The 15,512-nt window shown below is 39.0% G+C and overlaps 1 protein-coding gene and 1 pseudogene across 2 annotated transcripts; one reads left to right on the top strand and one right to left on the bottom strand.

Annotated features, from left to right (window-relative positions):
• Nucleotides 1-396: 396 nt before the first annotated feature.
• Nucleotides 397-4,937, top strand: LOC146324003 (N-acetyllactosaminide beta-1,3-N-acetylglucosaminyltransferase 3 pseudogene; annotated as a pseudogene). The gene is made up of 2 exons (XR_014771210.1): nt 397-613; nt 3,045-4,937. The product of XR_014771210.1 is annotated as an N-acetyllactosaminide beta-1,3-N-acetylglucosaminyltransferase 3 pseudogene (transcript).
• A 7,927-nt stretch (nt 4,938-12,864) lies between these two features.
• On the bottom strand, nt 12,865-15,263 carry LOC146324002 (N-acetyllactosaminide beta-1,3-N-acetylglucosaminyltransferase 3-like). The gene has a single exon (XM_084723197.1). The coding sequence runs from the start codon at nt 15,252-15,254 to the stop codon at nt 14,100-14,102; it is 1,155 nt and encodes a 384-aa protein (XP_084579323.1). The 5' UTR covers nt 15,255-15,263; the 3' UTR covers nt 12,865-14,099.
• Nucleotides 15,264-15,512: the final 249 nt, after the last annotated feature.

Here is a 15,512-nt window from a genome sequence, read left to right as displayed (position 1 = left end):
ACGTGCAGAGTTTGATTGCATCGTGCAACTGGAGGATGGTGTGGTCATTCAGCCCAAGAGAGAGCTACTGCAGCTTCCCTCTGTGTGTCCTGGATCCTGGCAAAGGAAAAAAAAAAAGGCCATTCAGAGCGCGTGTGTCAAACGTGTGTACAGGTGTGTTCAGAAGAACTGAAGAAAGCCAATGTCATGTCTACAGCAGTTGACGAGTCCACAGACAGACCTGACACCGTGCAGCTGTACATACATGTCCATTTTTTTAATGATATTAATTTGTGTTGGTTTATTTTATTTGTCATTACCTGTTCCTTACAGGCCACTAAGACAAATGCCTGGCCCAGCGAAATTTCTTGGTTTTGATGTGGGTGTGTGTGTGTGTGTGTGTGTGTGTGTGTGTGTGTGTGTGTCTTTCTACAACATGATCATGTCTTCAGAGAAACTGCCTAACATTTCTTACATACCTTTACACTACTTCGTGTTTCCTGCTCACATCCCAGCTCACACAACCTGCACTGACCACATCGCTTTGCCACTTTTCCAACAATCTGCCACAGACGCTGCCAAGACAGTACTGTATCTGTCCTCACCCAGTGCTCAGTTTGATCTGCTTGTTCAGGTAGGCCTGTTTTTTATTTATTTGCTGCATTATTTAATCGTGTGCTACATGTTAATGCAGATGTCCTTCCTAAAATAGATCACTATAAGTACTTTACAAACTTATGTTAATTGCCTCCTCACTTCACTGCATCTCTCATCGATTTTCTTTGGACAGATCAGACAGTTTATCATCTCTTTGAAATGAGGCTGAGAGTTTATTCATCTTTTTACTGATCAACTAATGCATTTACAAGTACAAACCAATGCATTTTATATAGAAATGTGTATGAGGATTGTCTGAAAAGTGTATATAATTTTTCTGTGTACTACAAATTGAAATTTGAATCTAAAAAACACACAGCATCACTCAGCTGGACAACATTTACATTCTTTTATAGTACAGTAGTAAGCGGTCAGCGTCAGCCAAAAAAAAGAAAGAAAGAAAAGTCGAACAAAAGAAAGATTTGTCCATAAACATTTCCAGGGTTGCCTGACATGATGAAAAAACACGTAAAGATTTTGTCCAGTACAGCTCACACAATGACTTTTTTTTTTTTTTAATTTTAGTGGAGTTGGCCAGTTCACTCAGTACAATAATGCAATTCACAATAACTGGTTTTGATGAATTAAATGTTTTGGTTGAGTTGCTACCTTTTGCAAACATGCAACGGAGTTGTGATGTTCCATGAAACAGGTGTGACAACTGCACTTACTGTTAAGAAAATGTTAAGACTGTTTTGAAAACTGAAGACTGTTTTTTTTTTTTTTTTAACAAACTGCAAGAGTGCACTCAGTTTTCACCAAGCAGTCCTTAAAAAATATTTGGATGTAGTCCTGTTAAGTTATGTTGTGAAAAGGAAAACCAAAAGTGAGATCAAATACTGCAGTTTTTCCAGTGAAGCAGGCTGGATGGGACTGATGTCTGGGATCACTAACAGACCATGACAGAGCCTTGATTGAGCCTCGTCACACCTGATAGCTCTGCACTCCCACTACAATCCTCCATCTTTTAAACCTGTTTGCCCCATCTGACTGAGTAGCTCTATATAGAACAGAATGAGGTGGAAAAAATATATTGAACAGAATATTTTGTATAGAATCTAAGGATAAGTGAATATTACCATTAACAAAGATTTTTAGAAGATATAAAATGTAAAAATTACTGAAACGATTCTTCGAGTAACTCGAGTGGTTCGATTACTGAAATGCCTCGAGGCAAACCTTTTACCTCGAAGCCTCTTTAAATCCGAACAACTATGCAGCGCACTGTTTCACACATAGTACAGGAATTTGGTATCAAACGGCCGAATTATTAACGATCAATGTAATTTATCATCACAGGACTGCAGCATCTCCTCTGTCAGTGCAGCTCCTCCATATACACACAGACAGAGCAAGGTCAATTTGTTTGTCTTACCCTGTCTGTCTGACCTGTTGACTTTCATAATCAGCGGGATGTTTTATAAAGTCACCCCACAACCCAACTCACGTTTTATTTTGCTTTTTTCCACATTACCCCCCAGCAGATAAGCTGAATGTGGAGGAGACTTGTTGTTAATGATGGAGTTCATTAAAACAGTCGAAACTAACGTGATGGTGAATGACATCGACACCAACCAGGTGCACAAGTTTAAATAACTTCATAAGGAGCCCAATACATTAAACAGAAGAGTCAGTCAGAAACTGTCAGATCTTCTGGGAGCAGAGCGAACAGGTGAGCGAGGGGAGGAGGACAGATTGGTCACTAATCAATCGCAGATGCTGTCGTCCTCTCGGACTGATTAAAAATAAAATATAAAAACGCCCAAATTAGTCACAAACTATACCTGGGTGTCCACGCAAGTACAATGCAGTACAGTAAAGCACAGTCTATGTGTGGGAAACACTGCAGAGTGCAACATCGTGCTGTCCACTTTTGAAAAATCAACATTTTATGTTTTGATTTGATTTGATTTGATTTGCATGGAGAAGTATCATGAAGGATATAGTGAAGTCGTTCTAACGTCACGTTCAGACAGAATGGAGGTGCTGCAGTGTGCAGGGGCGTTTATTTGTGTTAAGAGTTAAAGTGCTGTGAAAGAATCATGAAATAAAGTTTTGTGAAATTAAATTTCATGTCCAAATCTGATGCTAAATCCTTAATTTATCTAAGCAATTAATAACTAATTACTCTTATCAGTTGCTTTGTGCCATACAGAGATGTTTTCGTTATAACCGTGTTTCACCCTGCTGCCATCTGGAAAGGGATACAGAAGTATCTGCTGTCATACTACCAGACTACAGGGCAGCTTTTTGCTGTGAGACTGCTTAATTCATCCTAAACACTATTTGATTAGCCAGTCTAATCAATCAATGAAAGAGGTAAATACGCTGGAATCTCATTGTGCAATCCTGTTGTGTAATGATAAATAAATCCCTTGTATCTTTTGTCTTTTGTTTTGTCACCACAGAGTTTCAAGGATGAAAAAACGCAGAACAAAAACATTACTGCTGGCAGCAGCTTTTGGTGTACTGATCTATCTTTATAAAGATTTAACTGTCCCGGAGACCATATGCCCTGATGTAGATGAGGTGAGAAGAAGCAACAATCAAAAGGAGCCAAATGCCGAAAATACCTCCCAAGTTTATCTTTGGCCAGAATGTGCACAAAATACATCTGCTGCCAACGTCTCAGGCTTCAGCTCTCTTCCTGATCATATAAAAGACTTTCTCACCTATCGACACTGTCGTCATTTCCCTATGCTACTGGACCTTCCTGACAAATGTGGAGGAGCTGATAAATCAGCAGAAGTCTTTCTTCTGCTGGTCATTAAAAGCTCTCCTGAGAACTACGACCGCAGAGAGGTGCTGCGCAAAACCTGGGCTAAAGAGAGGTTACACAACGGTGTGTGGATCCGGAGGATCTTCATCTCAGGAACATCAAGTTCTGGTTTTGAGAAAATGAGACTGAACAAGCTGCTTGAGTTGGAGCAACAGGAGTACAATGATATACTCCAGTGGGACTTCAGTGACACTTTCTATAACCTCACCTTGAAGCAGATGCTCTTCCTGAAGTGGATGGAAAGAAACTGTCCAAACGCTCGCTTCCTGCTAAACGGTGATGATGACGTCTTTGCCCACACAGCCAACATGGTCGAGTATCTCCAAGGCCAAAAGGACAATGATGGAAGCAAGCACCTCTTTACTGGTCATCTCGTCCAGTCTGCATCGCCCATTAGATTATCAGAGAGCAAGTACTACGTCCCAGTTCAGGTATTTGAGTCAGAGTCATACCCCCCTTACCTTGGTGGTGGGGGCTTCCTCTTGTCTGGCTATACAGCTATGGTCATATACAACATGTCCCATTCCATTACCATTCTTCCCATTGATGATGTTTTTATGGGGATGTGTCTGGCCAAAGCAGGACTTGGTCCTAAATCCCATATGGCAGTGAAGACAACAGGACTGGAGATTCCCTCCAGCACACTAGATGGATATGACCCTTGCTATTATAAAGATGTTTTACTGGTACACAGATTCCTTCCAGCTCAAATGTATTTTATGTGGCACAGAATACATGACCCTAATCTGAAATGTGGCTTGGTGAAAAGCTTTTGATTTATATTGATGAACAGTGCTTAACAAATTTATTAGACCACCTGTCATAAAAAACGAGAAAACAAATATTTTAGAAATCTTTCAAAAACTTGTTTAAAACTAAAAAATGTTATTGTTATTTATTTGGCAAATAACAAAACGAAACAACTAAATAGTCATTTTTCACACATAGTAACCAAAAACCTTAATATTGCGATTAATAATGCGATCAGTCTTTGAACCTAAATCCCAAATTTGTTCAGTAGGATTCAAATTCGGACTTTGACTCGGCCAGTCCATCAGTTCCAGAACTCCAGATTCCTTTTTCTTGATCAAATAGTCTCTGCATAGCTTTGAAGTATGCTTGGGATCATTGTCTTTATATATATGAACCCACGACCAATCAGATTCAGTCCAGAAGGGATTCCATGATGCACCAAGATGTGGTAGACGTTCTTGTTCATGATGCCATCAATTCTCACCAGTTTTTCTCATGCCATTTCCACAAATGGAACCCCAAACCATAATGTAGTCTCCACTGTGTTTCACTGTGGGTGCAATGTATCTGGCATCAAAACATTCTCCAGCTTTTCTGCAGACATGAACACGACGATGCTGACCGAAGAGTTCAAATTTAGACTCGTCCGTCCAGACTACCTTCTTCCAGTCGTCAACAGTCCAGTGTTTGTGCTCCCTGGCAAATCTGAGGCGTTTCTGGATGTTTGCAGGCCTCAATAATGGCTTCTTAGCAGCTAGTCTTCCCTTTAAGTCGTCTGCTTATGGTCATTCTGGAGACTTTCTTAGACTCTGATCTAGGAGCGTTTATCTCTGCCTGAAGATCAGCAGTGGTCTTCCTTCTGTCTCTAGTACTGTCTGACATCTGCTTCAGTTAACCTTCGTTTCCTGCCTCTTCCTTGGCACAATTTGTAAGTACCAGTCTCTGCAGTTGACTCCAAAGCATACTTGACCACACTGTGAGACACTGTTCCTGTTTGTCTCAGAGATGATCCAGTCAGAATCAATCATAACATTCAACCACTGAAACTAATTTTTCTGTTCAGGAATGCAAGTAAATAACTATAATTTAATATCTTAATCAAGAAATAATAATGTGCTTTACAATTTTTTCTGTTGTTGTTTTTTTTTTTTTTGTAAAACAGTGAATTTGAATCATGATCATCAATAACAATAATAATTATGTTTTTGCATTAAAAATATTATTTCGGTTAAAGAGCTTCTACATACTGGTGTATTAACCATTACAGAAACATAAAAAATGATTTTGGTATTTACTAATGCTGTTAATTTAGGGCATAAACCTTACATTGTGCTGTGGTCTAATAAATTTGTTAAGCACTGTATATTTGTCCAGTCGCCCATCCATTGAGTGAAGATCTACGGGTCGGCCAGTCTGCTCCCATTGGTTAATGTCAACTTTTTCAGGTAACACTCACAGCCCTGGAGACAAGGAGTGACCATACGTATTCAGAAGAGCTTGTATTATCTTCAGCCGTTGTTAAGAGACAAGACAACAAAAGTTGCTGGCTAATGTTAGTTAACGTGTTAAACAAATTGTTTTGCCTTCATCTAAGCGCCGCCCCTAAGTTCACTGTTTGTTGATGCTGTCAGAGTGATTTGTGTAAGTGTGTGTGTGTTTTGGGGGTGCAATGTAATAAATGCAATATAAATAAAATTTGGTTTAACTTCACTAGACTTTTGGGGGTTTTCCCTTTAATGTGTTCTATAACCCTTTTTTGCATGCAAGATCTGCAAAGTTACAAAGCCCGAAGTCCAACACAGCTGTCATTGTTTACACACAAAATTGTTCATTCTTGTGACTAATCATGTGATTAAACCATGTGACAAAAATTTAATCCAGATATGTGAGTGGTGCAACTTAAACCAGTGATTAATTCAGTAAATGTTTCTTCCAGTATACTTCCCTTTCTTCAACCCAATAGTAGAACATTTTGTTCTCAACATGGTGAGAAACTTGCTCTGTGGTGATTGGCGTACAGAGTCTTGTCAAGCTGGTTTATTTAGCCTTGTATCTCTTTGTTCTCATTCTGATCTCTCCTTGTGTCTTCTTGTACCTTTTTATGGTCTGAGGACTCTGTACTGGAATATCTATGTATGCCTTTTGTATTGTTTTCATTGAATATCTTTTTACTGCCCAGTCTTCATCTGGGTCCATACCATTTTTTCAAGTTGCTGTGAAAGTTCTGACAGTGTGTATGACAGGGGCATTCAACTAAAATTCAAAGAGGCCCAGTTAAAGAAAATGTCCTAAAGCAAAGGTCCGGAACATCATAATGTCTAACTTGTGTTATGAGAGTGATATATAATGAATTAGTGTAGTAGTTGTATCAATGGTTTACCAACATGCCACCTTTTTCTGCTCTTATGAGTTTGCAGGTCTGTATTTAGTCATCAAAAAATAATGATAAGAATCCCATTAAAGTACAACAACAGCAATAAAAATGTTGATTTTTCAAAAATGGAAACAATAACATGCAAAATATTTCAATTGTAATTAAGTAAAAAAAACTAATACCACAATGTAAAAATACCTAAGTAAAGAATGTGAGAATTTTTTCCATCACAGCAGGTCAGGAAAGACTAGAAAAGTTGTGCCAGTTAAAATAGAAGCGTCCCGTAAAAATTTAAAATCTCTTAATGATTTATTGGTTTTAGGTCCGGGTCTGTATAGGACAGCGTGTGGATCCAGACTCGGACCGCGGCCCGCCTGTTAGGGACCCCTGGTGTATGATCTGAAAGTGTTGTTTGACTTTGAGCACAGATAAAATGGTTTGTGGGCAATTGTTTGACATTGTCAGAAGAGTCAGTTTTTTGTGAATGTATTCTGTATTCTTGTGTTTTAGAGTTTTGAGAAAAGGGAGGAGATTTCAAGAAATGTGTCTTAGTAATTGAGAAATACTAACATACAGTATTTTTCTTTACACTGTGGAGTGGTGCTACCACTGCAATTCATTGTTTACTTGTGTTTTTTGACAAAGCATAACATTTCAGATGAGAGGGAATTTCTTAGAAATGGAATTTAAGATAATCTCGGTTCACTCCATTTGTATTTGTTTTATGTTGTCTTTTAGTGCTGTAGTTACATGACTTGTCCACAAGAGGCCCCCCTTTCATTTCATTTCCCTATATCCCCTTTGGAAAGTTGCGTCACATCACCATCACTGCTGAAATACAATTACATGAAATATTCAGCAAACAGCCAGTGTTACTGTGTAGTGTCATCAGTTACAGCTCAGTATCAGTACCTTGAATGTTCTCTTAAAGCTTTTAGTCTTGTGAGAAATTGTTTTGCCTATTTTGTAGTAAAAGGTTAACAAAAATTATCTGTGTTAGAATTGTGTAACACAGTGATACTCAACTTGTGGCCCACAGACCCAAATCTGGCCCCCATAGGGTACCATAGGGTTTTCTGGTTCATAATGAAAATAAATTGACACACACTTTTCCCAGGAAGGAGGGACAGATGTGCCAGTGATCAAAGAGGCTGTTAACAGAGAAGGCTGATTTTTTGCTTGATGGCCTTTCAAGTGCGGTATGATGGTGAGCTCTGCAGGGGAAGATGACAACCAGCTAAAGAGGATAAAGAGGCATGTAGAAATTCGGCTAACTCTGGTCCCTTAAATGTGTACTTCATGCTGAAAGACCTTAAATATGCTGTTCATGGTAGGAACAAGTTATGTTTATGAATCCTTACAACATTTTGGTGATTGCATGATGGAAGACATTCCAGATATGTTTAATCAGTGGTGGGCTGTCAGAGGGGCAGGGGTAAACAAAAAATAAAAAGGGCACCAGTGCCTATAGGCACTACACTGCGATTTCTCCACAGAGGGCATTTTAGCATGTTTTGTCCACTGGAAGGGGACTTCAGAGGGTACTTTACCATATTTGTCCACTCTAAGAGCACCCCAGAGGACATTTTATCAGGTTTTGCCCACGTTTTATCTACCCAAAGAAAGACAACCCTGTAAGTACATCATCAGCTACATGCATCGAAAGGTCTGGTCAGTCTCTATTTGTACTGTATTTTAATAACATGCTGTGAATGCTTTTTCACAGTAACTGCGGAGGAAGAAACATTTGGTTTATGATTAAGCTGATTACTGTGATTTTATGGCCATTTTATGAGAACTTTAAACAGAGAGATATACACACCAAGTAGTCCCGTTTGAAGGATTTTGACTTTTTTATTTCCTGGGACATTTTGAGAAGAACAGCATGTGATGAGGATCTACGTTATTTGCTCTTCATGCTGTTCAGGGCGACAGTGTGTCGACTCAGTGCCAGCTGCATTCAGGTTTGATAGATGGCTGACGAGGAAAAACTGACAAAAAGAGTAATAAGGAATCAGCCACTAATAATTCATGTTAATGAATCAGTTATTTGTTGTAGGTTCATCTCTTACCTGCCCTCCACAGCCCCTCCTGTTCCCCATGCTATTTTGTATTGTCATTGTTTATTTTGGTCATATATGTTTATTTATATTGTAATATATGCAGTCATAAAGCCAGTCGAATTGAACTGAACAGGGTCTCTTTTCATGTTCTCTGGATCATAACTGACCTGCTGCTGTGAAACAGGAATTTCATACAGCCTAACAGTATTATGGCAAAGGGGTCCCATGCATTGTCTTTAATTTGAGGTCACTTGCAAAAACTAACTTACTGGTGTTGGAATGTATAGAGCCGTGCACATATTTCTGTAAATACATATGTGTACCTATAGATGTACAAGAAAACATTGAACACTCAATGAATGGTGCTGTAGTTGATCTGAGAAAAAAAAGGAAACTGTCTGTTTCTCTAAACACACAGTTCTGCTTTCTTGTTTTGATATTTACATCATACTGTATGCTGTATCCTTTTGATATATTAATATATTCATACAGTGAATCCTTTATATTAGGACTGTACGAGTATCCTGTGCAATTCTAAATATTTGTATTATACAACTATAATGTGAATTTTCTTGTTTGTAACCTGTGTGAAGCAGTATCTGTGCAATTTACTATTTTACAGGGCAATGTTTCATTAAACTAGGCACAAATGTCCACTTGGACTCAAAAATAAACAGGTCACATTTTGGTCAAAGGTCAAAGGTCCCTGTAACCATCCATCCCACTCTTGTGAACACGATATCTCAGGAATACTTGGACAGAATTTCTTAAAATTTGGCACAAACGCCCACTTGGGTCATGGATGAATTGATTGATCTGGAGGTGAAGGGTCAATGGTCACTGTGACCACAGAAAACATATTTTTGGTCATAACTCAAGAATTCATACACTAAATATGATAAACCTTAATCTCCAATACACCTTCAATATGTTTCCCGGCATTGGTATACCCTGAAAAACGTCAAAGAACCCAATACCAATATATTGTTTTTTTTCCTTCATATTAAATACATGTTTATAAAATACAGTACACAATTTCATCTCAAAGCCCTTTATTATAAAACAACACAATATATAACTTTTTCTCAGCAGCGTGAAAATAAAATAGATCTGGAAATTCCTGTATTCAATAGATGTTTAAATTAAAAAAATCTTACAAAGTCCTGAAAGTATACTGTTATAATACATAAGAATTCTTACTGGAGATCCCTCGTAATATTTAATAGTGCATAAATGCTTTCATCCCTCCAGAAACATGTTTTTGCTATTCTAACAGTGGTATCTGGTTGAGAGGCACTGATTTAAGGCAAAAAAAACATATAACATAACATACAACACAAATAAACAGGCTATAGAAAAACCTTTAAATTAAAGAAAACTGTACACTTATTAACTTAAGCAAAAGATTAATCAATAACACAACATCAGTTTTAAGAAACCCTGAGGAATTACTTTTGAATTATATTTCAAAAGATTGTGGACACCGTATAGCCTTGCACCATTCACACTTACAGCTGGGTATTTTTCCCCACAGTTTCGATAAGCCAATACTGGTGGCCAGGTAGCTCAGTTGGTAGAACATTTGCCCCACATATCGAGCTAAAGTCCTCTGCTGCAGGTTTGACTCCTGCCTGTGTCCCTTTGCTGCATGTCATCCCCCTGCTCTCTTCCCCTTTCCTGTCATACCTTCATGTGTTCTGTCTGAATAAAGGTGTAAAGAAGAAAAAAAAAATTCATAGACTTGTAGAAGTGCTCATTAGACTCATATAGGGCTCTTCCCTGTGTGCCCATAGGAGAACGCTTTTTGGTTCCTGATAGAGAACCTTTAACGACCGTTTGTCTTGGACCCTTTGAAAGGTTTTCTACCAAGAACCAAACATAAAGGGTTGCACTTAGAATAGATGAGGCAAAAAAAAGTACTACCATAGATTGTATGTTGTGGTTATCAATTTTTTTAACAATCTGTTACAATTATGAATATTTAAATAGAGAAAACATCTTTAAACTTTCACACTTTCTTCCAAAAAGGGTTCTGTGAATGAAAATGGGGCTTAATGGAACCCTTCAAAGAACCCTTGATGAATCCTTTCTTCGAAAAAGGGTTCTTCAGAAGCAAATGGTTCTGGGTAGAACTTAATACCCAGCCCCAGTCACAACACAACCACAATGTCAAGCTGACAGAAATTATGAAAATAATAACACACAAAACACACTCTCCCACATACGGTCATCAATAAAAGAAAAATCCACCCACAGAGACACTGACACAACCTTTGAGCTTCAACAAATGTGCCAGATAGTTTACCAAAGTCATGAATGAACTGTGTCCACAGACAGCAAACAATTTCAAGTCCCTACACCGTCTACACTGTGTACCCCTGGTGTACATGATCTCTCTCTAGTGGTACATGGAGAAACGTCAGATATATTTGAAAACGATCTAAAGTAATCAAAAAACATAATACAATCTAAATACTACAGTTAAATGTATGAAAATGCATGAAATATGAGATAATCCAATTGAATGCAATTTCAATTCATTTAGAACAAGTTATGTGAACTGTCTGTAGCTAAATACAGTAGGCCTACAATAAGATGTTTTAACATTGGTCACAATTGGGGAGGCTTGGAGAGCTCAATATTTCTTGCGGTGGTACACGGTGTAGTAAAAACAATAAAAATCCTCATTTTTATTGTACCATGGTAGTAACACTGGAAGGCTGTATTGCTGATTAAATCTTATCTGTGAGTAATGATAACTTCATGTCATATCATGCAAAGGCTTAGAGTCACTGAGATGCCCACACCAATTCTTAAAAGACATACTGTCTTCTTCTAGACAGTAAATGTAGCTGTCTTCTCCTTTCAGACAAACAAGAGAACAACTGAAAGTGATATTGTTGCTATAGCGGCTAAGGTTGGAGATGTTTGTCTTGTCTCTTTGAAAGGGGCAAACTTAACTGTTACCATATCACTGATCCTGCGAGGAATGAGGTGAAAGGGCGCTAAGCTGTGGACTTAATACTTCCTGTGTTTGCAGACCAAAAAGCCTTATTTGGGCACAGGTTCATCATGACCTTATCTATGAATGTTTAAAGACTATCCCTGAGGACCGAAACTCCAAAAATTGAAGTGAAATCAGGACAAAGTGTGCACTGATTGTTCCTTCATCCTTTTTGGCCAAGTATTATTAAAACAGTTTCAACGTATGACATATTGGACGCCTGTGCACTGTAAAATCTATAACAATGTCGACTTTGTAACTCTTTACACCATATCACTTGAGTGATGACCCTATAAAAGGGTTTATAGAGTCCTGTCGAGAATAAGTCTTAACATCCGGAAATGAGTTAGCATATTAGCACTTCTGCTTCCCTCGTCTCAGAGTCAATATTTTTTTTTGAATGGTTTGTGTATAGATGTCTGAAATAAATGGTTAAAAGCAAGATTTTCACCTTTTGTTCTGTGACAGGTTGGTAAGGTGACCAGATTTCTGAAATGAAAACCAGGGACATTTTCAGTTTGTCACCTGCTGTATTGTAATAAACTATGGTACAGGCCAACTGGTAAAATTGAGCACTAAGTAACTTTGTCAGACAAATTAGAAGAAGAAGCATGATATGAAGCTGATACAGCCCTTTCTATTGGCCAAAACAAGCACAACACCACTGACACGTCAACCTGTTGGCTCTGCAGCCTGTTTTTTTTTTTTTCCATCTACAATATTATTTCATTTTGACGTCTGGTTTTAACACACAGTTACACATGGTGACATTTGTGGTGACAGCTCCAGTTGGATACAGGCCACAGAAAACAGTGACTGTTCCTGGAAAACAGGATCATCCGATCACCTTACGGTAAAGTCAATACCCCGATTTTGAATCTTGAAGGTTTTACGTGTCTTAAAAAGAGTGATTGCTAACAAGTGGCTAAATGAGATTAGAGAGATATTAAATGTCATCACACCCAACACTAGTCACTCAGTGGTGTTGGCGTGCAGTCATATGACCATGGTGTAGTTCATTTGTCGACTAAATCTAAACCTAAACCTAAGCCTAAATGTTTTTTTTTTCACTTCTGACGCTTGCATTTCAGCTTAAAAATAATAAAACTGGTGTAGGGTTGTGAAGATTATCTTGCTGAACAAAAAATGTTGTATCATATACTTTTCTTCACCACAGACTCTATTTTCTTTACTAATGGAAAAATCCCATAGGCTTTTTATGGAGTGAACCAGAGCTATGCTACCCTCTGGGTTGAACTTGAACTCAACAAAGTATAAAATGATCCTTGAGCTTAGAGGGAAAGCTGTGTTAAATAACAACTAGCCTAGTTAGCTGGACATGCTAATGTTAGCTTACACTAAAACAGATAAAACACTGTTTAAACAGTTTAATCCATTTTCTACTCTGTTGCTTTGGTAGTTTTGGTTCTGGAAAGGCTAAAAAGGCATGATCCTCTAGAGTAGTGCCCCATGCACACTGGTTTGACCAGTCAAGAAATCCAAAGCTTGGCAAACCTATTGTGCCTGTAGCTACTAAACTATATGGACAAAGAAGGGATTTAGTTCCCTTGTTGACATGATTTTTGGTGGGGTTTTTTTTTCCTTGAATAGGCTTACTCTTTGTCAACTCAGGCATTGTTAAAATGTTGATTTATATTTATGCATAGCTTGGCTTCATGGTATGCTCCAAGTCTGCTGGATGGGTAATGGGGCAATTACTCTTACTATCCCTATTACTATCCCTTTTCACCCAGACATCCAATCACAGTGGATGAGGGGCGGGGCAAAGAGGCTGCCACAACTGTGTCCTGCTAATACTCATTCAACTAGGTTCCGTCCAACTTCAGCTCTTGAATGAAACAATGGTACTCACTGGCATGTTTGCTTGCCCACAAAATCTCACAAACTCACCCAGATTGGGCACCTGCTGCATTACGTACTTGGAAAACCTAAATTCCTGCAGATATTCTATATCATAGCAACCCGAGCACCTCAGTTGAAATAATGCTACGCCTCAAAAGTTCTTTCATCCACGCCCAGCTGAGCGTTAGCGGAAGAGCATCTGGCATTTTCAGCTGTGAAAAAGACGCTTTGGGGACACAGCCCCGATTTCATAAAATAACAGATTTATAGGTTGCCATTTGTCAGTGCTATATATTTGTCAGCTTGAACAATAAAGCAAGTTGTGCAAACCCATTTTAGTCAATAAAACAATGGATGAATTAAACCCACATGACAGCCCCTTCATTCCAGTGAAAGCTGCTCATCAATAAAGTGAGAAAAACAAAACTCTTCACTCCCCTTTTCTGTACCCTTTTGCGTCTAGCTGACTGATCACCCACATTAATGACATTAAGAATAGAAAAGGTTCCATTGGAAAGCTGAACCGTACCAGAAAAACAGCACAAACCTTTTGTCATGATAGAATGAAAAAGACTTGCATCCACAAAAGTGTCATCAAGCCCTGTCACCACTTACAGTTTGGTGCTGCTAAAATCTCTTCTGAGAGGAATTACACTTCAGATTAGGGTCATGTATTCTGTGCCACATAAGATACATTTGAGCTGGAAGGAATCTGTGTACCAGTAAAACATCTTTATAATAGCAAGGGTCATATCCATCTAGTGTTCTGGAGGGAATGGGCAGCCCTGCCGTCTTCACTGCCATATGGGATTTAGGACCAAGTCCTGCTTTGGCCAGACACATCCCCATAAAAACATCATCAATGGGAAGAATGGTAATGGAATGGGACATGTTGTGTATGACCATAGCTGTATAGCCAGACAAGAGGAAGCCCCCACCACCAAGGTAAGGGGGGTATGACTCTGACTCGAATACCTGAACTGGGACGTAGTACTTGCTCCCTGGTGATCTAATGGGTCCCACATACTGAATGAGGTGACCAGAAAAGAGGTGCTTGCTTCCATCATTGTCCTTTTGGCCTTGGAGATACTCGACCATGTTGGCTGTGTGGGCAAAGACGTCATCATCACCGTTTAGCAGGAAGCGAGCGTTTGGACAGTTTCTTTCCATCCACTCCAGGAAGAGCATCTGCTTCAAGGTGAGGTTATAGAAAGTGTCACTGAAGTCCCACTGGAGTATATCATTGTACTCCTGTTGCTCCAACTCAAGCAGCTTGTTCAGTCTCATTTTCTCAAAACCAGAACTTGATGTTCCTGAGATGAAGATCCTCCGGATCCACACACCGTTGTGTAACCTCTCTTTAGCCCAGGTTTTGCGCAGCACCTCTCTGCGTTCGTAGTTCGAAGGAGAGCTTTTAATGACCAGCAGAAGAAAGACTTCTGCTGATTTATCAGCTCCTCCACATTTGTCAGGAAGGTCCAGTAGCATAGGAAAATGACGACAGTGTCGATAGGTGAGAAAGTCTTTTATATGATCAGGAAGAGAGCTGAAGCCTGAGACGTTGGCAGCAGATGTATTTTGTTCACATTTTGGCCAGGAGTACACATAGTGTCTGCGTTTCGTGGATTGTGTTACCACTCTTTCATGGATTGTGTTTCCACTCTGTCTCACATCTTCATGAGGGCGGATGGTCTTGGGGTCATAAAAATCTTTAGAGAGATGGAGGACCAACAGACCAACAGCTGCTGCCAGCAGTAATGTTTTTGCTCTGAAGTTTCTCATCCTTGAAACTCTGCAATGGCAAAAGAAAGACAGTTTTATTATCAAAACATCAAAACATCAACAGTATGTTACAAAGCAGCTGATTAGAATTTTTAGAATTAGTTTTTAATTGCTTTGATAAATCAGACCTGGACACATTGCAGCCACTTTCACACTACATCAGTTTAACAGGAAGAAATGTGTTGACCCACAGTCTCATATACCATGCTGAACAGATCTGGATATTTTTCTCAGGAGTTGGCGGGCTGAAACAGAACT

Source organism: Lutjanus erythropterus, chromosome 7 (assembly GCF_056507025.1).
Source record: "Lutjanus erythropterus isolate fLutEry1 chromosome 7, fLutEry1.hap2, whole genome shotgun sequence".
NCBI lineage: Eukaryota > Metazoa > Chordata > Actinopteri > Lutjaniformes > Lutjanidae > Lutjanus > Lutjanus erythropterus.
The sequence above is the reverse complement of the archived record's forward strand: the minus strand, read 5'-3'. Positions and strand labels throughout refer to the sequence as shown.